The sequence below is a fragment of the Gorilla gorilla genome, chromosome 9, assembly GCF_029281585.2.
Source record: "Gorilla gorilla gorilla isolate KB3781 chromosome 9, NHGRI_mGorGor1-v2.1_pri, whole genome shotgun sequence".
Lineage (NCBI taxonomy): Eukaryota > Metazoa > Chordata > Mammalia > Primates > Hominidae > Gorilla > Gorilla gorilla.
Window position 1 is genome coordinate 25482626 of NC_073233.2, and position 22763 is coordinate 25505388.

The 22763-nt window shown below is 44.0% G+C and overlaps 1 protein-coding gene across 2 annotated transcripts in view; it reads left to right on the forward strand.

Annotated features, from left to right (window-relative positions):
- Positions 1-20031: 20031 nt before the first annotated feature.
- The window catches only part of ZDHHC13 (zDHHC palmitoyltransferase 13), a 59334-nt gene continuing 56602 nt past the window's right edge, over positions 20032-22763 (forward strand). Inside the window, exon 1 of one of the 2 annotated variants that reach the window (XM_004050816.5) lies at positions 20032-20205. In XM_004050816.5, the coding sequence (XP_004050864.2) occupies positions 20179-20205 (27 nt within the window). In that variant the 5' untranslated portion in view covers positions 20032-20178. The remainder of the gene's footprint in view (positions 20206-22763) is intronic. The other variant, XM_055354199.2, reaches the window with a different exon arrangement.

Sequence of the window (22763 nt, forward strand, 5' to 3'; positions counted from 1 at the left end):
CCCCCTGTTCTCTTTGAGCCCCTGTTAACTCCATGTCCCCAGAATGTCCTAGAGCAATTAGTAATCCTTTTTCTAAGGCCAAGATTTTGACCCTGTCAGAGTTTTTGTTTCAGTTTTGTTTTTTTCTGTCAGATTGTCCCAGCCTTTTTGTCACTGAAACAGAAGGTATCAGGGAAAGGCATTGGAACAAGAAGTGATTTTTGGCCAGGCACCATGACATGAGCCTGTAGCCCCAGCTACTTGGGAGGCTGAAGCAGGAAGATCTCTTTTGCCTAAGAGTTTGAGTCCAGCCTGGGCAACATGGCAAGACCCCTTCTCTAAAAAACAACAACAAAAGCCTGATTTTTGTTTCCATTTGTTTCTTTACATAAGACTTTGGACAGCTTTATTAAAATTTTAAAATTACTTATTATAGTTAAGAGTTGGTTTTCACAAATATTTCTATTGTTAAGTCAAGAATGAATACTTATTTTGAAGTTTCCATGAAAAGAAAGTTATATTTGTAAAACATAAAGACATTCTTGGCATCTCGCTGCAACCTCTGTGGAATGAGAGTAATTAGAGGTACTCAGAAGTGTTCCTTTTCGTTTTGTATCCTGGTTGTGGTCTGTCTGACTCATGGTCCCCACAGCTTGTGCTGTCAACTGGGAAGTGTCTATCTCTCCTCCCTGGAGAGTTAACCTGCTCCAGTCCCATACCCTCTTCCCGCAGTAATTAAGTGTGTTGCAATGTCTATGTGCAGATGTCACCTGACCCTCAGGATGGGGTGGAACCAGGGAGCCAAACTCATGATCACTATTAGGATGTGTAACAAAATAATCCAAACAGTGCCAGTCATCAAGGAAAGACAGACAGGGCCTCCCCAGAGCACCCTTAAAGCATCAGCACACTATTCCTTTAATCCTGAAGTTTCTCTTTCTGTTTTCCCTTCCCCAGATGGCAATGGCTTTGTGTTTTCTGATTATAAAAGTAATAGACACACTTATTTTCTTAAAGCATATAAAGATATAGAAAAGAGTAAAAATCAACCAGAATCTCACTATATCCTTCCAGATATATCACTATATCTTTCCCTTTTCCAGACCTATATCATATCTGTAAGTACAGAGGACAATATTTAGCAGGTTAAACAAAAAGTTAAAATAAGAAATGATGATAATAATAAAATATATGTGTACTTTAATGTTTTATTTTAACGTTATGTCAGTGGTTTAATACACTCTAATATAGACAGTCTGCTGAAGGGAGTTCACCTTTGTATTTCTTACAAAGATATCATAATATTTTGTTTTCAAGTTCTTGTTTTGGCTTCTTTGAATAAGAAAGAGAACTTAAAAACATTTGTGAAGCAACTCTGAGAGGGGAACCTTGAATTTTTATTATCTCACCCCCTTCCTTTTTAGCTACCTTACCTACTACCCACAAGACAATAGCTATTGAATTTAGTTCTTCAAAACATTCAACTTTTTTTTTATAGCTTTTTTTGATCTTATCTCCTTTTTCAGTGTACATAATATTTAACTATGTAATTACAGTAGCAAGTAAATTGGCATGAGGAGAACTTCATAGAGAACTATACAACTGACACCTGGTAAGCACATGAGCTCCCTGCTGGGAGCAAAAGAGGGTAGGTGTGAAAGCTCACAGCCTTCCCTCCAGGGCCTTCCATGGGCCTAAGCATCAGGCTTTCCAGATGGAAGGGAGAAGGCTGACTCAACTGGGGAGTCAACTAAGTGGTTGGAGGTCAATTAGGAGAGTTCACACTCTATATAAATACATATACATTCAAAATAATTTATTTACAAAAGATGGGATTGCATGTTACATGTAACCCATTTTTGTTTATTATGTTATTGACATAACCATAACTATAACTGACATAATCACTTTAAATGATTGCATATTGTGTGAATATGGCATCTTTACCTAGTCTCCAACTAAGATCTGTTAGACTTTTTGTTTTGTTTTGTGCTTGTTTGCATTTTTATATACTTGTTGGATTATTTCCTCAGGATAAATTCCTAGTAGTGGAGTTGCTGCATTAAAAGTTATTTATGTTACTGCCAGGCGCAGTGGCTCATGCCTGTAATCCCAGCACTTTGGGAGGCTGAGGCGGGTGGATCACTTGAGATCAGGAGTTCGGGACCAGCCTGGCCAACATGGTGAAACCCCGTCTCTACTAAACATACAAAAATTATCCAGGCATGGTGGTGTATGCCTGTAACTCCAGCTACTCAGGAGGCTGAGGCAGGAGAATCAGTTGAACCTGGGGGGTGGAGGTAGCAGTGAGCCGAGATCGTGCCACTGCATTCCAGCCTGGGCGACAGAGCAAGACCCTGTCTCAAACAACAAAAAAGAAGTTAAATATGGTATTAAGATTATTGTTGCACATTGCTACCAATTCCCCAAGAAAATGTGTCCCAATTTACATACCTCTAGTAATAAAACCCCCAAATTTTCCTATAGACCTCATGGCTGTTCCCCTCCTTGCCCAGCTTCCTGGTGAGTAATAAGGACTCTCCAGTGGAAAAAGTTTGGAGGGTAAGATGAGCCCCCCCCACATAGAGGTGCCAAATGGGATGAACAGTGCTACTTAAATGGTAAACCCTTTAGAGACAGAAAATACTGGGAGTGGGGTAGGAGTGGAGTGAGACTACCTCTTTCTTTCCTGGAATCTCAGTGCAGCATGGTGTGGCAGAGAGGGCCAAGGATGAGATTCAAAGAGACCTGGTTGTGATGGATGGCTCTGTCATTTATATATAAATGACCTTCAGGCAAGTCATTTAACTTCTTGGAGCCTCAGTTTCTTCATCTATAAATAAAGTTATCCTCTCTTAGAGCATTTATCCCATTTGGCCTCACATTACAGTGATACATGTTCTAGCCTGACCATCAGCATGGAATTGCTGTCTTAATGTGGGGAAGAAGCTGACCTTGGACTTTGTTCTTACAACTTGGGTCTTGTCTAGTTCCTAACAACAAGTCCTTGCTTGCTATTACAGTTTGGGTTTCTGCATTGTACTTGACAATCACATTGCCCAAATTGTCCTATCAAATGCATCTAGAAACACAGCTGGAGACTGGGGTAGAACGTGAGGGAAATGGAGAGAATTGTGCCCTAGTATGAAGGTACTATGTTGACAAGATGGTGGTTAAAACTGTGATGGAAAAGCATTGAAGCACGCCCTATGAAAGCATGACTGAGACACAGAGGCGTTAATCAAAGGGTAGAGCCTCTCAAAAGTGCATCTTCCTCCACACATGATAACTTCTTTGATCATGCAGTCTCAATTCACAGTGCATTCTCTGAATGCCAGTTGGTTCCTTGCTGCATCAGTGATTTTCCCCTGTAAGCCCACAACGTCCCATCTTATCTATCTTCTTTGGTCCCTATCCCTTAGAAACTTGTGCATCAGTGGAAGTCCTCTTCCTGATCTCTCAAAAATCTGGAATTTGAGGGAGTGGTTCCTGCACACTTTCTGCCTGGCCTTCCCCAGCTCCCTTCAGTATCCTTTTTCCAAATATGATAACACTAGAGCAGGCAACAAGTCTGAGACCTAGTGAGTGTCCAGTCAAGGGATGGGATGTCAGTCTCCCCTTTTTAGTGGTGATCAAATATTTCCATTGATTCTCTTGAGGTGAGGAGGATACTGTCCATTGCCTGCACAATATCTTTTCCATCTCCCTTTCTTCAATTTCCATAGATAGTGGCTAGAGACCCCATGTCATTCACGAAGTAGTTCCTTACCCCATCTCTAGAGGATGACTCTTGATTGATCGAAACCAATCACAGTACCCTCATGCCCTTTGGCCATCCATTGGTCAAAGCACAGGCAAATGACCCAGTTCTGACCAATGAAACACAAGAAGTATATGTAGGGAACAGGGGAAGAAGGCCAAGTCTCCAAGACTTTCCCCCTCCCATGAAAACCAACCCACGTATGGCATAACAAAAATAAAGAACCTGCGTCCCTGATGGCATAGTTGAGCATGCCCAGTGTGAGCCAACACAGCAATACCAGCTCAAAACACTTCAGGTCATACTTTTTGTAACTTGCAACCAAATGCATTCTCAATCAATACATGTGGTCTCCCTCCCTTCACTGCAGAAGGATGATCCAGTCAATAGCCTTGTTCACCTCCCCATGGGGAGATGAGCAAAGAGCCTAAACTCTCTTTTCAAACATTGCACTCTCCAAAAGCTAACCCCATGCTCGATCCCAGGCTTCCTCTTACCTTGTGTGTATTTGGGGTGGTGATGGCAGGATAAGAGATGATGCTGGTTCTTCTTGCCTGGTCCCTCTCAATCAATCCTGCAGGAGTGGGGAACAGTTGGCTTCTTAGAAAATGGGACACCTGAAGGTTTTTATTCTCAACAGGGTTTTACTAGCTAATTCCAGATAAACCAGAATGGCTTCACTTTATATTTCACCTCCTACTCAAAAGGTCATACTTTTAACACGTTCACTATCACTGGCCCTATGGAACATCCACCTCTCCAGGTTTCTCCCCATGAAGTTGGAATGTGGCTTTGCCCCAGCATGGTACCAGTCATACTCTTGCTCTTCCACCAATGGCAGGGAAAGAACAAGTGATGAACACCTGTTCTGTACCCAGCATTGTCCTAGAAATATTATACATACCATTTTTACCTTGCACTTAAGAGCAAGAGCTATGACAACAGACAGACCTGAGTTCGAAGCCCTGATCTTTTTATGTGACCTTGGGAAAGTCATGTGACCTCTCTGAGCCCCTTTTCCTCATCTGTAAAAGGAGGATAATAATACCTGACCAATAGGATTGCTGAGGGGTTAAATAAGTTGCATGTGCCTAGGACAATTCTGTTATGTATGTTGATTGTTATCATTATGATCATTCCAACACAACCTGCCTGATCTTGAACTCAAGCCTGCAAACACTCCTTCCTTCCTAGACCAACTGCTAGACTTTCACACATGCTGCTGGGCTCCCTGCCTGGTCCCAGCCCCCTCTGTCCTGCCTAGGTGTACCTCTGGTTTGACAATACCATCTCTTTCAACAAAAGCAATTCCTTCAAAATAACAACTCTTGTTAACTTGGGCACTTATTAGATGTGAGGTACTATGCTCAACATTATACATGTATTATCCCTACCAATCATCCTAGAAAGCAGGTATTAGCATTCTCATTTTCCAGGTTAAAAAAAAATGGCTCAGTGAGATTTAGCAGCTTTCCCAAGGTCACACAGCTGCCATGTGAATGAGCTGGGATTTTAACTAGTCTGTGTGCAACAAAGCCTGTGTTTTTTAGTCATTGCCTACAACCCCGAGAGGCAGAAGGGGCAAACGTTCTACTTCCTTCTCATTTCACAGAGAAGGAAGCTGAGTCTCAGAACATGTCAAGATCACACAGCTGGTCTGTAGGAGGACCACGCCTGCAACCAGATCCCAGTAAAAGCAGCCAAGCCAGAGTCATTTCAGGCACCAAAAGGTTGAGGGAGTATCTTCTGACTTCAAAGGCAGGAAGGAAAAGAGGAGACACTTTGAAATCTGGGAGGGGAATTTATAGTATTCCCTTAGAGTCTTTTTGGCAAGAGTCCATAAAGTATCTGTGGAGACAGGGATGGAGTTGTCCCTGTTCCTATCCTAAGTTGTCCCTGTTCCTGCACATGCATTTGAAATGCATATGTAAAGTGTACTGAGGTTTAGAGTTGGGAAATGCACTTCCTATCAGGGAAGACTTCCTAGAGGGATGCATTTTCAATAATCCTCAAAGGATCAATACAAAATTGAACAGGCAGAGTTGAGGGTGCCTGGATACCTGGCAAGTGTATAGTCCTGACATCAGGCCGACACATACTAGATGGTTATTATGAGCAAGGCAAGACAGTAGTGCACCATTTACATGCTTAGTGATGTGATTTTTAAGCTGTCCTTAATGTTTAAGATTGTGTTTGCTTATGTTATTTTATTGGGTGAATAAAGGGAAGAATTATCATCTACAGGGGTGTCCAAGGGAGAGAATACAGTTATGGGTTCTTAGTTTCTGTTTCTGGTTGAGTCAGTAAAGCCTCTTCCTCAGTCCTCTTTTCTGCTTATCACTAGACACAGAAAATAAAAACTGTGGCTTCAGGCTGCTAAAAGCCTAAAACAAAACAAAACAACAACAACAACAACAATGACGACAACAACAACAAAATAAGGTGGGTTGGACAAGCTTGATAGAGTTCAGACCTAGGCTCGCTCACCACCCTGAACCTGACCTTCGCAATCTCCTTGCAATAGAAGCCCTCTAACTTTCTAAGCAGAGGTTTCCAAGACAGTCTCCCCATGAATTCCTGTTGGGAACATAACTTCTTTATTTACTCATCTGCTTTAGGATTCATAAAGTGTTTTCCATCCATTACGTCATTTGATCCTTACACTGTCCTTAAGAGATAGATGTGCATGGACTATTCTTATTTACAAATGAGGAGACTAAGAGTTCAATATAGGGGTGTCAAATAGGGTTAAATTCACAATTACTTCCTGAAACATTATATTAAGTATTCTGGGGTCAAGTCCAGGGGTTTAGCAAAAGCTAGTACTGTGGCCAATTAGCAATGTCTTCCTCGGGCACAGAAAAGGAGGATAATGGCACACACTCTGGCAAGTTAAGGGACTCAGTTCTCTGATTCCCTGCCCAGGGTCTTTTTCTCGCTGCATGTTCCTCACAGAAGGCTTGTGGGAGGAGGCACAGGTATGTAGATCAAGGTGAGGAAATGGCACAGAGTAAATGCTCAGTGTGGTGGAGTGAAAAATGGCCCTCCAAAATACATCCATGTTTTTATCCTAGAATCTGAGAATTGGTTTATATGGCAAAAGAAAGGGGATAAGTCTTTGCGGGTGTGGTTAAATTAAGATTCTTGAGGTGGGGAGATGATTCTGGATTATCCAAGTGGGCCCTAAACACAATCACGTGTATACATAGAAGAAGGAGGCAGAGAGGGATTTCACACACAGAGAAGCTGATTTGATTTGAAGATGGAGCAGAGAGATTTGGAGATGCAGCCATAAGCTAAGGAATACTGACAGCCACTAACTAAAAGTAGGAAAAGACAAGGAACAGAGTTACCCCAGAGCTTTTGGCGGGTGCACAACCCTGCTGACACCTTGATCTTGGCCCAGTGCTACTGATATCTGACTTCTAGATGCCAGAGCTGTGAGGGAATATATTTCTGTTGTTTTAAGTCACCAACTTTGTGGTTATTTGTTATAGCAGCCACAAGAAACTAATACACTCAGTAAATATTAATTTTCCCTCCTTTCACAATCTTTCTGAGTTCCGTAAAACACACACTCATACACAAACATGTTGTATTAAGCCGTTCTTGCATTGCTACAAAGAAATACCTAAGACTGGGTAATTTACAAAGAAAAGGAGTTTAATTGGCTTATAGTTCTGCAGGCTGTATAGGAAGCTGGCATCTGCCTGGCTTCTAGTGAGACCTCAGGAAGCTTACAGTCATGACACAGGGCAAAGCGGGAGCAGGCATATTGCACAGCAAAAACAGGAGCAAGCAAGAGAGTGGGGCGGGGTGCATACACTTATAAATAACCAGATCTTGTGAAAACTCACTCAACACCAAGAAGACAGCATCAAGCCATGAAGAATCTGCCCCCATGACCCAAACACCTTCCATCAGGCCCCATCTCCAGCATTGGGGATTACAATTCAACATGAGATTTGGGTGGGGACAAATATCTAAACTCTATCACATGTTATATAACAAATAATATGTATTTCCATATATATTCCATTAATAGGAAAAACCTCTATGATGAGTTGAAATGTTTTAAGTAGAAACAAATGCTTACTAAGAATGTGCTTAGATGCTTGCTACATGAAGCTGTTTACTCTATGTGGGTACTAATTAAGAATCAATCTGTCTGCTCCATTTCCTACAAGTACAGTTATTTGTCCGATGCTTTCTTCAGTCCATTTTCAAGCCCACAGATAGAATAGCAGCATCATGAACAAATGTGAGCCTTTCCTTCTAAGAGAAAGGCTTTGCCTCCACAACCTGGAGGAGGTTTTTTGTTTGTTCATTTGCTTGTTTTCATTTTGAAGGTGTCAGGGCTGCAGTTTTCTTCCTCTAGGAAGAAGCTGGTAAATAAGCAGAAGTTTAGTGTGCCATAAAATTAGTACACAGGCAGAACAGTCCAAGGCCAACAAACTGAAAGCAATAAACCATGTAATCTCAGCTCATTACCTATGGAGCCTGAGTTAGAAAAGAAAATCCATTATGAAAATGACATTCTTAATAATGAAATCTTATTCATGGATGGATGGATGTTGGGGAAGCTGTGAAATGTGGCTTTGGAGAGGTTTGGAATGTTAATATCTGAGGATTCAGGAGATGGATGTTGTAGATAATCACAATGTAAATATTAGATTGTGAGTCACTGGACCACTTGAAAAAAATATTCTATGTACACGTTACTCAGTAGAAAACACCTGTTGCAAGAAGTCACAGAAGACATGGAGCTGTCAGAAAAAAAATCATTGTCAGAAGAGCTTCAGTGAAGATTTTTACCAGTCTAGACATGCTTGGTAGCTGGTAGTTCTTGGTGCTCTATTTGGACTGGAGGAGATTTTAAAATCTATTTAACCCAACTCTTCCCCACCCCCCACGCCACTTCACAGATGAAGAGCCTGAGGCTCAGAGAACCTCAGTTCAGCAGTGTGTAATGAATTAGTGTGTGGTAGAAACTTTACTCCTGGGCCCATGCCTCTTCCCATTCACCATGCTGCCTCCTAGGACACCCCTCAACACACACACACACAGACGCGCACACACACACACACACACACACACACACACACACCTGCTCACCTTGTCAGAGCCAGTATGGGCCTTATCTCCAGCCTTCCTTGTGTACTTGCTGAATCAAGTTAATCTATAACAGGTGTTTATTGTGTGGAATTGAGAATCTAGCCACTTTACACTTGGCTGGATAAGAAAAAAGTGCCATTTAGAATGTGTTTATCTGGTTTATTAGACTCTACCCACTACTCTTGGGAAACAAGATTCAAGTTGAATTGGGGCACCAGGACATCGGAAATGAGAGGACTTCAATAGTCCTTTGGTTGAACCAAGTCTTTTCTGGTCTAATGTAACTTCAAATCACTCTTGTCTTTATATACAGAAACCCTAAAGGAACCTCACTTGAACTGAAGCATCACATACCTTCATTACTACCTCAACCTCAACATGATCAAACTCCTCAATCCTAAGTAAATGCAATATTATATCCAACACGTGGGTGGGTATCCTGTTTTTGAGACAGGGTGACTTATTTCAGTAGCTGCAAAGTCCTGAAAACCACAAGTCCTGTGAACCCTGGCTGATATTTAGGCCTTCAATAAATACTTGTTGAATACGCAAAATTTAGCCCCAAGTTTATATTCTTAGAATTCATAGTTCAAAAGAAAGAAACTTGGCTTTTGCGGCATCAATAGATCAAATTATATGAAAGTACTCTTATTGGCCCTGTTTTGGGCACATGCTCCCCCCCACCTCACCCTGACAATTCCCCTGGGCAAAATGATGGTGTACCTTGATTGGTCAGGCCTGGCTCAGGGACTCAGCCCTATGTCTCATAGCAGGCAGGATACTGAAATTGACAATCCCACCTAAACCACTTAGGGTAAGGGAGAGGCACTTCCCCAGTGGAAGATGGGCAGACAAAAAAGAAATTTTCCTACCACAATGAACTTATAGTCTTGGGGGATATGATTTAAAAATTGTCCTAGTATAATGTGGTAAAGCACCAGGTGTTCTGGGAGCAGGGGGTAGCATTTATTCTACAAAGTCCTTTCATATACATGAAACAATTTGTTCCTCACAGTGCCAACCACTATGAAGTTGGCATCCTCATCCTCACTATATAGAATCTTTGGCCTCCTATGATCTGTCTCTTCTCTTTTTGACTTCAAGTCCCTCTTTGTCAAGCTCCCTTAGCCAGGCCACCCCACCCTCAGCTTTCTTTTCATTCCCAGATATCTCAACCTCATTCCTTTTTTTAATGTAGAATTCTTCTGACTTGATGGCAAATAAGTTGTCCTTGGTCCCATAAAAATATTGGCACCTATCACTATACAAAACACCCACCCTAAGGCAAACACCATACCATATGCTTTACACACATTCTCTCATTTAGTCTTCTTAACAGCCTTACAAAATAGTAGTAGAATTGCAGAAAGATTGTGTGACTTAGCCAAGGCTACTTGGCAAGAGCTGGGATATAAAGCTAGCTCTGTCTGGCTCCCACAACAGCAGCATTTCCTCCACTTGGTTTCCACACCAACTGAGGGATGGTTGAAAGAGCTGGGGATGTTTAATCAGGGGGACAACACACTTAGGGGTACCATTATCCATTCAAGTATCTAATGGGCGGTGAAGTAGAAGAGAGAATTCACTGGAATTTTTGTGGCACCATAACCAAGAAAAAAGGACCGATTATAAACATAAAAGTGAGGGATAGTTGGCCGGGCGCAGTGGCTCACGCCTGTAATCCCAGCACTTTGCGAGGCCAAGGCAGGAGGATCACGAGATCAGGAGATCGAGACCATCCTGGCTAACACGGTGAAATGCCATCTCTACTAAAAATACAAAAAAATTTAGCCGGGCGTGGTGGCGGGCGCCTGTAGTCCCAGCTACTTGGGAGGCTGAGGCAGGAGAACGGCGTGAACCCGGGAGGCAGAGCTTGCAGTGAGCTGAGATTGCACCACTGTACTCCAGCCTGGGAGACAGAGAGACTCCGTCTCAAAAAAAAAAAAAAAAAAGTGAGGGATACTTCTGTTCAATGTAACCAGTATGATAGAAGGTAGTGAGTATCCCACCACTGTGGGTATTCAAGGAGATAGTGCCAACAGCTTTTAAGGGATGTGGGAGAGTGAGAGAACTCTGACTCGGGGAGCATATTGGGTAGAGGATTTCTAAAGATCCTACAACTATGAAATTACTCCTTGTTTTCTGCTAACCCCATTTCCTCAAGTTAGAATCCTTGCAAGTCTGACTCGAGATTCTGGATCAATTCCAGAGGGTAAACTGATTTTTTTAAGTTAAGCCCTGTCACAGTGGCTCACACCTGTAATCCCAGCACTTTGGGAGGCTGATGTGGGAGGATTGCTTGAGCCCAGGAGTTTGAGACCAGCCTGGGCAACAAAGTGAGATCCCGTCTCTACAAAAAGTTGAAAAATTAGCCAGACATGGTGCCTGTGATCCCAGTTACTCAGGAGGCTAAGGCTGGAGGATCACCTGAGCCCGGGAGGTCAAGGCTGCAGTGAGCTGAGACCACGCCACTGCACTCCAGCCTGGGCAACAGAGTGAGATCCTGTCTCAAAGAAAAAAAAAAAGTTAAGCCAAAAGACACCTTGGCTGGAAACAAAACAAAACATGTTGATAATATGAACATACCGTAGGGACATGTTGTACATTTTTATGCGTCTTTAAGCATTTTAATCTGTCTCAGACTTTTCCAGAGTTTTTAGTTTCATGTTTATCATTTTAAAAACACTCCTTTTTTATCCAATTAAGATGACTGCTTGTTTGAAAATAGTTTTACTGATTTTAATATTCTGCCTCAGACTCTAAGAGAATTACAACAGGAGCCGAGCTTGCATTCGGCACGTGGGATCAAGCCCTAACAGCACCACTTTGTTTGCCGTATGTGGCCTTGCCCTGCGTGCAGCTCTGAGGCTGAGCTCTTAACATGAAATGGGAAATAGAGCCCTTCCTCCTTCCTCCGAGGTTGTCCTGGGAGAGCTTGGCTGGTGGGAGTGCTGCATGAAAGAAAGGACCCGGCTGGGGCATGAGCTGAGGGGCTGACAAGAGGGCGGAGTGCCCACACTGTGAGAGGCATCTTGGAGGCATTTCCTTCTGTCTCCCTCTACCTCACCCATGGGTCTATCACCCCAGGCTTTGTGCTAAGGGGAAGATGTGGGACTGTTTCTCTCGTCCTGAGGCAGGAGTCCAACTGTCCAATAGGACAATCTGCTATAAGTGTCCATAGATGTTCGGAATTGGGATCAAACTAACTTGGCCTTGGAGCTGAGGACTCGTTTCTTTCTCATCTGTGGCATATGTGGAGCTACTGTGTCCCAAGCTCCATTTTGCAGGTGAGGAAACCAAGACCCAGAGAGGTTCCCTGTCTTGCCAGAGGTCAGGTAGCTGGTCATGCTGTGTAAAGACTTGAAAGCTGGGCCTCCTGATGCCCAGCCCAGTGCTCATTTCACTGCTTGCACAGTTCTTCCTCCATGTGCAACTTCCCGTCAGGCTGGTAGAGGACGAAGCTGAGCCAAGGAAAGGCGGGTTCTTGCCATAGGCCTTCTGTGGGTCTGTAATGTGGCCCAGCTGTGATCACAGCTGGTGGCCTGGCCTCTGGTGCCCTGGATCCAGGTCCCTAGTGACACTGTGTCTTGAACCTCCTTTCTAATCTGCCCCATCCTGGGGACATGCCAGCCTGAGAGCTCTTCCTGTTGGGGTCAGGTGTGGCCCCCACAGCCTTAAGACACTTGAGTTTCTGATACGGCTGGTGTCAGCGCCTGTGCCATGAGCACCACCGTTGCTCCTCCAGCTTCCCACAGAAAGGGTAACTGGTGGGCCATCCTGCTCCTGAACCAACTCTGAGTGGGGGCAGGACATGTGAAATTTGAAAATGAGTCATACGACTAACTGAAATTAGGAGCCACCATGCCCCGATTAACCTCAAATTTAGTGCTTCCTTCCCCGTTCCTACCCAACCATGTCCTAAGAATGAGTTTCCTGACAATTTTTATCCCTCACTCAACAAGTATTTATAAAATACCTACCTGTGTATGTTCTGTACTAGGCTCTGGGGAAGCAATGATGAACAGAAAGAACGCTTAACTCACAGACAAGCTGGAGGCAGAGGCAGAGGCAGAGGGGTAAACAGGCAGTTACAATATAGCAAGAAAAGCACCATGCCAGAATGCTGAGGGGCTGTAGAGGATATCAGTCACCACAGCCCCGGGCATAATGGGACGTTTTGTACAAGGGGCAACATCCAATTCTTCTCCTCCTCCTCTTCCTGCAGAATTCCAATCTATCATTTTATTCAGTGTTCTGCCTCTCCTGCCATCAGCCTATTGCCCTTGCTTACAACAATCCACATATCCAGAAATCAGATACATCAGCAACTCAGTAGCCTTGGGAATGATCCCAGTGCCTTCTGCTTGGGAAATCCTGATTTTGCCATGTTTCGCCATCTATGCAAAGCACAATGCAGAATTATTTTATATAGAAACTGAGATGAAAGGTAACCATTTGGCCTCAGATGGTGCCACCTTCTGTATCTTGAACAACTTGCAACACAGCTGGCCAGCTTGGCCCATTACCAGGGACACCACTCTATCACTATAATTAGAGCAGCAGCCAACAAGAGATTAAACCAGCGCTTGTTCTTCCATGAAAGCAGAGCTGAGGGGAATAAAGCTTTTCTCATGAGCACAAGTAATTTAGTGTGTAGGGCAGGCTGGTGATGGAAGGAGAACAATTACTCATTTAATGTCACCTGTCGAAACTAGAAATAAATTTTGGCGAGTGGATCCTTGGTCATTGTATTTCGTGTAAAGTCATGAACATTCCAGAGCTAGGCTCTGGATTAAATTGGTCATGAGGATCAATGTTAAGGCCAAGTCTTCCCTAAGATTTCAGTTTTTCTCAGCCGCCTTTATAACAGCCAACATTTGTAGAGCACTTACTGTACTGCATATCATATACATTTTTTTTTGTTTAACCGTTTTATTGAATCCTCTATGAAGTGGGTACTATTACTATTCCCATTTTATAGATGAGAACATGAAAGCTCAAAGTGGTACAGTCTCTTCCTGGGAAGATGCAGAAAGTGAGCCTCTAAAACCTATGACCCACCTTGATTTCCCCAAGTAGGCGTATTTGAAAATATCTTTGAAAAAGTAGCTGTATGAAGTTTTGAAAGGCCCTGAACCTGTGGCTAGTTCCTGGGCTCTGAACTTAATTTTTGTCAGTGGTGATATTGACAAGGAAACATCGCTGCCCTTGTCATTGAATGTTTTTGGCCTCAGCTCTTCAGTATTCTCTAGCCTGATATTGTCAGCCAATTGCTTAAACTTCCTGAGCCATGTCTACAAAGTGGGATGCTAATCCCTGTTCTGACTACTTCACAAGGCTGTTACAAATCTCAATCTCAGTGGAAGCAAAAGTGTTTTGCAAACTGTATAGAGACAGAAATGAGATTTTTTTAATGCACGTCAACATTTTTGAGCACTTAGCTTGTGTTAGGAACTGTGCTAGGTGCTAGAAATGCAAATAAAAATGAATGACATATGTTTGTTTACTCATTCAACAACTGAATATTGAGCAGCTCCCATGGGCCACATACCGTGCCATGCACTGGCAATGCATCTGTGTCTGAGACAGGCCCAGGTTCTGTGTTCACGGCTTATGGTATGCAGAGAAGATAAATGTTCTCAACCTGAATGCAGCAAAGTAATAATGTTCCACAGGTGCTGTGATAGCAGCATTTCAAAGTGCTATGGGGCACCTAACAGGGCATCCTAACCTGGTCTAGGAGTCCAGGAAGACCTTCCTTGGGAAGTGATACTTAAATGTCTGCTGTGAACACAGAGACTATGGGGAGATGGGTATATAAACCAATAAATACACAACTATGATAGCAGGATATATAAGGTGGAGAAGGGAGTCTTGCCACATCTGTATCAGAGTCAAGGTAGATTTATTACCCAATTCTGAGTGTTGCTGTCACAATTTGGACATAGCCATAAAAAATTTCCATAGATATTTAAATGTATCACTGCAAGGAGATGACTAAGACTCAAAATAGTAACTACTGAAAGTAGTAGGAATACTTCCTGCTTCACCTTCTCCCTCTCTACACCTCCCTTGCATACACACACATGCACACACAGACACACGCAGACACACACACAGACACACACACACACACCACCACCACCATATAAATCTGGTTAATCTGGCAAGTAAAATATAAAATGCACACCATGGGCTCCTAACCCAGATAGTAACAGTGGTTCTTAAAATATCTCATGACTAGATCTTGGTGATCTGTATATAAAATGAGTTTTTAACTTTTCATTGTTGAAGCTTTTTCATGAGTAGAAGACAAGCGATTGAGCAAGACTCCTAAGTAATCCCTGTCCATCTCCCAATCCCCAGCCCAGAGCGTCTGTGAGTTGGGTTACAGTTAGAAAGCTGAGGCTGCCCAAGGGCTGGCAAGAGAGCCATACGGGGTCAGAAGAGTTATCCTAGCCCTATATTCACTGCTACTTTGGAAAGTGCATTGTTCAAGTCATTTTCCCTCCCTGAGCCTCAGTTTCTCCATGGGTGAATGAAGTTGGGAAAGTCCTTTTGAGCTGGTGTTATGACTTTCTGAAGAGGACTCTCTACCCCATCTATCTCCCCAGGCTAAAGTGGGTTCCTGTATTATATTCTTGGCACTTTTCCTGTTTAGCATTTGCCATTGTCTCTATTTCTTTTTATCTATTTATTTATCTCTATCAGTATTTGCCTCCCTTGGACTGAATTCCAGAAGAGCAGAGGCTGTGGTGTCCACCACTTTACTCATATGTTTAGCCTGGACCTGGTGTATGTTCACAGCTCAACAAACGTTCACTACCTAAAGGACAGCAAGCACTCACCCCCCCAGCCCCTCTGGCTTGGTACCACAGAGCATCAGGATTTCCTACCTGGTGTTTGTGAGAAGCCCTCTGCTGACAGATGTGTGGGGTTTTTGGACATTCCAAAGGGTCGTTTTGTTGCAGCCATCAAAATGATTACAACCACAAGTCCCTGGTTCAAAAACCATCCCTGTCCTTTCCACAGGTATGGAAGAAGCGAGGCCAGAATCAAAAGTTTAGTCAGAACAAAGTCAGCTGATGCTCATATTGTGACAAGGAGGATTAGCAAACCTTAATATGGGATTTTTAAAAATCCAATAGTGGTTAAATTTTGTGAAATCAGCACATCTTAGAGTGATTTATGGAATTGAGCTGCCTTTAATGTCGTCTTATAAACCATTTTTTTTCAACTAGACTCATTTGTTTCTTCATTTATTTAAAAAGTGCATCTTTTTAGCCTTTACCATGTACAGACCTTGTGCAAAACATAATGAGGACAAATGGATGTCCACTGGCAGCCAAGTGGAGGCCGCGTGGAGGAAAGAGGTGGCCAAGTGGAGGAAAGAGGATCTACTTAAGAACTACAAGGCTGACTATAAAAAGTAAATATTTGTGACCCCATTTGATTAAAGTCTGTCTCTTACTGCTAGACAGTAGAGTGAGCCCCAGGAAGCCACGAAACAGTTTTCTCTGTCTTGCTCAGTACCAAATCCCCAATGCTGAACAGTGCCTTGGTCCATAGAAGGAACTCAATATATGTTTGTAGAATGAGGGAAATAGTGTCACCTAAAAGAGACTTAAAAGTGCTGGGGGGACTGGAAAGGTAAAGCTTAGTCTCAGCTTGGAAATGACATGATCAGAGCTGAGAGAACCGTAGAGTTAGTGCTTCCAGCCTCTGGTCTCATCCCTATTTTACAAAGAAACTGTCATTAGAGAGGGAAAGTGATTTGCCCAGGGTCACACAGTGTAATGAGCTGAATTTTGTCCCCCTTAAGTTCATATGTTGAAGTCAGAATATGACTGTACCTCAGAATGTAACTTTATTTGGAAATAGAGTCTTTAAAGAGGTAATAGTGTTAAAATGGGTCATCAGGGTGGGCTCTTATCCAATATAACTGGTATCCTTATAAAAAGAGGAAGTTAAGATATGGCTACACACAAAGAAGGAGGCTACGTGAAGACATAGGGAGAAGATGGCCATCTACAAGCCAAGGAGAGAGGTCTCAGAAAAAAACAACCCTATCAACACCTTCATCTCAGGCTTTTAGTCTTCATAACTATGGAACAAATTTCTTTTGTTTAAGCCACTCAGTCTGTGGTACTTTCTTATGGTGGTGCTACCAAACTAATACACACAGAAAGTGATGGCAAATCTTGAATTAGAAGTCGGGCCTGCTAACTCTCCATCCTTGGCCCTTGGCATGACAGTACCCATCTGGTACAGTCAATGCCCTCCCCAACACCCACTCCCAAGGATGACAATGGCAATGGTGAGAATAGTTAACATATACATTGTGCCTAGTATGTACCAGACCTTCCTTTAAATACTTTACATACATTAGCTCATTTAATTCTCTTGACAGCACTGTGAAGTAAGTACTCTACTGTTATTATCTCATTTTTACAGATGAGGAAACTGAAGCACAAGTGCCTTCGTAAGTTGCCCAAGGTAATGCAGATACTAAGTGCTGGAGCTGGGGTTCCAGCTCAGGCAGTGGGCTCCAGGAGCCTGCTTCTTCTACCATCATACTATTCTAGTGGGCTATGTCTACCAGCAAAGGTATTTTTTTTTTAAATTATACTTTAAGTTCTAGGGTACATGTGCACAACGTGCAGGTTTGTTACATATGTATACATATGCCATGTTGGTGCTGCACCCATTAACTTGTCATTTACATTAGGTATATCTCCTAATGCTATCCCTCCCCCAGCCCCCCACCCCACAACAGGCCCCAGTGTATGATGTCCCCCTTCCTGTGTCCAAGAGTTCTCATTGTTCAATTCCAACCTATGAGTGAGAACATGTGATGTTTGGTTTTTTGTCCTTGCGATAGTTTGCTGAGAATGATGGTTTCCAGCTTCATCCATGTCCCTACAAAGGACATGAACTCATCGTTTTTTATGGCTGCATAGTATTCCATGGTGTATATGTGCCACATTTTCTTAATCCAGTCTATCCCAGCAAAGGTATTTTCAAAGTTGAGAGGTATTGGTGGCAGTTAGAGGCTATCACTGCATTTGGTTTCATATAGCCATTAGACATGGATATGCTTAATCTGAAATAGCTCACTGGAAGCATAAAACATGAGCAGAGGGAAACCAGGAGCCTGACTAAGGAGTGGGGTGCTCGGATTTAGTTGCTCCAAAATCTTCCAATGTGTTAGGATATTAGTGCAGAGGCATTGAAACAGATTTTAAGCCTCCCTCAAGTTCAACAACATCTTCTAAATCAGACTTTGAAAATGAAAGAAACAAACAACTTCAGCCAAAATGCTTGCAGTAAGAAACCTGGGTTTGAATACTCTCTTTACTACTTACTTGCTGAGTGACTTGGGGTTTATGGAATCAGCCTGAACCTCAGTTTCTCCTCCCAGGAGATGGGGAAAATAACACCCATCTCGTGGATGAGACATAATGTATGAAAACACTAGCGCAGTGCCAACACATAGTAAGTGATGAATAAATAAAGCTTTATTTTATTTTTATTTTATTTTTGAGACAGAGTCTCGCTCTGTCACCCAGGCTGGAGTGTAGTGGCGCGATCTCGGCTCACTGCAAGCTCCGCCTCCCGGGTTCACGCCATTCTCCTGTCTCAGCCTCCCTAATAGCTGGGACTACAGGCGCCCACAACCACGCCCAGCTATTATTTTTTTTTTTTTTTTGTATTTTTAGTAGAAGCGGGGTTTCATCGTGTTAGCCAGGATGGTCTCGATCTCCTGACCTCGTGATCCACCCGCCTCGGCCTCCCAAAGTGCTGGGATTACAGATGTGAGCCACCACGCCCGGCCAGAAAGCTCCTATTAGTTAAGCAAAATGACCAAACCCAAACATTCCTTCCTCTATGAATCCTCACCCAATGCCTCATCCTAACCTGTCGGAATTAATTGCTTTTTCCTCTGGCTTTCGGTGGAAGTTGCTTGCACTTCTACTTGTCACTCCATTTGTCCGTGTATTAATGACACGCCTGTACATCCATCCATCATTCATTAAAATTGTGCTGAGCATTTTCCATGTCCCAGTGCTGTGTTAGACACTGGGAGTTCAGAGATGGATCTGACCTGGTTCCTGTCCTCAAAGGGCTTGGGCTTTTGGGGGCAAGCCAGGGCTGATGTGCCCAAAGGACACAGACACTAAAGCAATAGTAATACATCTACGATTTTATTGTATCATAGCAATATTTTCCATGGAAAACCCAGCACTTTGTTGGATTTCTATTTATTTATTTTATGATTTAGTATTATTTTTATAAAATAAGGAAGTCATAATGTTTTCAGATCGTTTTCAAATTAGCTTCTAAAGGTCTTAATCTGGTTCCACTTGGCAACAGACACATCTAAGGAACCATTACAAAGAACTGTGTTAAGTGCTGGGCTAGAAAAACCCCAGTGTTTACTCGGGGCTGAGGTAGGAGAGCCCCACTGCCCCACTGGAACGCCCCAACGGAAGGAGCCATCCCTAATGCTTGCTTCATAGACCTTCAAGCTGGACAGGGCTTAAATGCCAGCTCCTCCAGTGCCCTCCACAAAGGGTCGTGGAGGTCAGGGGGGAGGTGCACTTCAAGTGGGAGGCTCTCGCCCACTCCCCCTCTAGCCTGCGCCGTAGAACTCATTTTTTGTTTCATTTGAGGAAACAGAACCTCAGGCGGTAGAGGTGACTTGCCCAAGATCACACAAATGGAGTGGAAAACATTTAAATAGCTGACATCTATTGATTCCTTTTTATATGTAACGCACTGGCTGAGGGGCTTTACATGCGTTTTCTCATTTAATCCTCCTGATAATTCCATGAAGTAGGTACCCTTATTTTCCTCATTTCACAGATGAGAAAATTGAGGTAAGTAAGAGACTTTCACAAGGTCATTTAGCAATTAAGTAGCCAAGTCCAGATTTGCTCTCAATAGATGGTGGTTGACGTTGGAATAACAGTCTGATCCTGACCCTGGACGCACATCTGGGGCCCGTGGCACCTGGGGCAGGGGCGCTCGGTTCTGGGCTGGGGCTGGGGGAGCGACCGGCACGGGCGGGCCGGGGGTGGAGCCTCTGGCGAGCTGTTCACAGCGGGCTTCCCAGGAGGTGAGAAAGTCCCGCCCCTAGCCGATGGAGGGCTGGGATTGGTTCTCCGGGACCGATTGACGGCTCAGGGCACGAGCGGGGACCGCAGCGGCGGAGGTGAGGGCGCCAGCAGGAAGTGGGAGAAGAGGCGACCCAAGGCGGGCTGGCGGGCTGGCGGCAGTCGCTACTCGCCTAGTAGCCTCAGCCGCTGTGGGCTCCTGGGGAGATGGAGGGGCCGGGGCTGGGCTCGCAGGTGAGTGCGGCCGGGCGGTGGCTGTCCTGGGGGCCGGGAGAGCGGCTGCAGCTGTGGAGGAAAGGATGGTGTGGGTGAGAGGCCGCTCGATGAGGGGGTTTCGGGAGCGGCGGGGCCTGGGTCTGGGAAGCGGGAGCCTGGAAACACCACGAACGATGCTGGAAATTCTCTCTGAGGTGACTGGGAAGAAAAGGCGAGGACTGACGGGTGAGGGCCCGAGCCGGCCCCTGCAGCCTCCATCCCTGGCCAGGGCGCCCCCTGGGGCCGGTACCCGGAGCCCGGCGGGGACCTCTGTGGGCCTGGGGAGGAGACGATGGCCCTTCCCGGGAGAGGTGTCAGGTGACACACCTGATTCGGACCCGCCCGTCTTGACGTTGGCCCGGAGTCGGAGCGGTTCTGTTGATTTCTTTTTCAGCCCTGGCGTCTTAGCACCCGCCTTCACCCCACCCAGTCCAGTTTTCGCTCCTGTTTCCGCATCCTTGCTTACTCCTTGAAATAATTAAGGCTGCTTGTTTAGGATGGAGGAAAGGGGCGTGGAGAGGGGAGGTACACCACAGCGATCTGCAAAATCTCAAAGGACAATATTCCGTGGAGGAGGTGTTATATAAAAGCCAGACGGAGTTCCAAAGAAGCCAGGCGGGCCAGTCGGAGAAGTTGCAGGAGGTAGATGTTGTCTCCAAGAAATCAAGATTTTTGTGCTTTTTGCTTATGGCCCTTTCCTAGTGCCTAGAGTACTGACTAGTATATTGTAGACGTTCACTTAATATTTATTGAATAAATGCAGAATTTCCAGGTTCAACCAGTTTTAGTGAGTGCATAACCCATGTCAGATGCTTTCATATGCATTATTTTATTCCAGAATTGAAGCATCCTTAAGAAGATATTATCCCCATATACAGATGAGAACGAACACTAAAGCTGTCTTCAGTTGGAATCAGTTAGGCGGTAGATTCTCAGTTTGGGATGATTGGATTACCTGATCTCTAAAAACGTTTTTCCAGTCCCGAGAGTGTTCCTCATGCTTTCCCTTTCCCTTCTTTCAGCAAGATCTTGTGTAGGTTTAAGTGAGGGACAAGATGTCTGGGGAAATGTCAAGGTGTTCTTATTGGTTATTCTTGCATTTTAACAGAAAAAAAACAGTTCTCAGGCAGACTGGATTTTACCAAAGGGTGTTGAATCTTCACATGGAAACAGCGCCTCATTCTTTTTCTCAGAGAGGCTCAAAGAAAAGTTGGTAGGAGTAACTATTATGTCTTAATTACTGCCACTCATTTACAGAAGGCTTCAAGTGCTTAAAGTTCACTCTCTCATGCTGAAGGGAAGATTAGCCTTGTCCCATGGGGTTCCATGGCCTATAGAGAGGGAGAGAATGATTTGGTGGTTGAATTTAGTAGGGAAAGGTAGAGAGATCATTGTCGTTGTTAATAATAATTGCTCTTGTTCACTTTTTCAATAATGTGAAGACCTTACCTATATATACTGCTTTGCAGTTTGCAAAATACTTACCCATTTTTGATCCTCACTATAATCCTATGAGGTGGGGAGAAATGATTATTCTGATTTTAAAAAGGAGAACAGAGGCTCAGAAAACTGAAATCACTTGCTACAAGTCAAATAGCTGCTAAGTGATAGAGCCAAGACTTCAGTCGTTCCTTCAGCAAATGTGTTTTGAATGTCTGCCAGGCACCGTTTTAGGTGCTGTGATAAATTAGTGAACAAAACAGACAAAAACATTACTGCTCTCATTGAATTTGGTTCTTTTGATTCCAAGATCGGTGCTGTTGGATTTTTGCCAGGATTTGCCTATACAATCAGGTCTGCAGTTTCCTTTCTGACCTCATCTTTTTTTTCTTTTTTCAGACAGAGTCTTGCTCTGTTGCCAGGCTGGAGTGCAGTGGCGCGATCTCGGCTCACTGTAATCTCCGCCTCCCGGGTTCATGTGATTCCCCTGCCTCAGCCTCCTGAGTAGCTGGGACTATAGGTGCGGACCACCAAACCCTGCTAATTTTTTGTATAGTAAGATGGGGTTTCACCATGTTGGCCAGGATGGTCTCGATCTCCTGACCTTGTGATCCGCCCGCCTCGGCCTCCCGAAGTGCTGGCATTACAGGCGTGAGCCACCGCTCCCAGCCTGACCTCATCTTTTACTGCCTTGCTTGCCCGGTCATCCCCAGCCACACCAGCCTCAGAGTCTTTCGTACTTACTTCTGGAATGCTCTTTCCTTGTGTGCCCACTTGGCTTATTCCCCCACCTCTTTAAAGTCTTGACACAAATGTCACCTCTGTGTGGCATTCTGTGACCCCCATATTTAAAATTGCAACCCTTTTCCATCATCAGCACTACCAGCAACACTCCCTGGCCTCCTTCCTTGCTTTAGATTTCTTCTCAGCATTTAACATCATTTAACGTACTTATTGGTCTTGTTTATTGTTTCTTTCTCCTCCACTGAATGTTAGTGCTATAGGGACAGTGATTTTTGTCTGTTATGTTCACTGCTGTGTTCCTGGCATCTGGAACAATGCCTAGCACTGGTGAGTACTCTGTAAATACTTGTCAA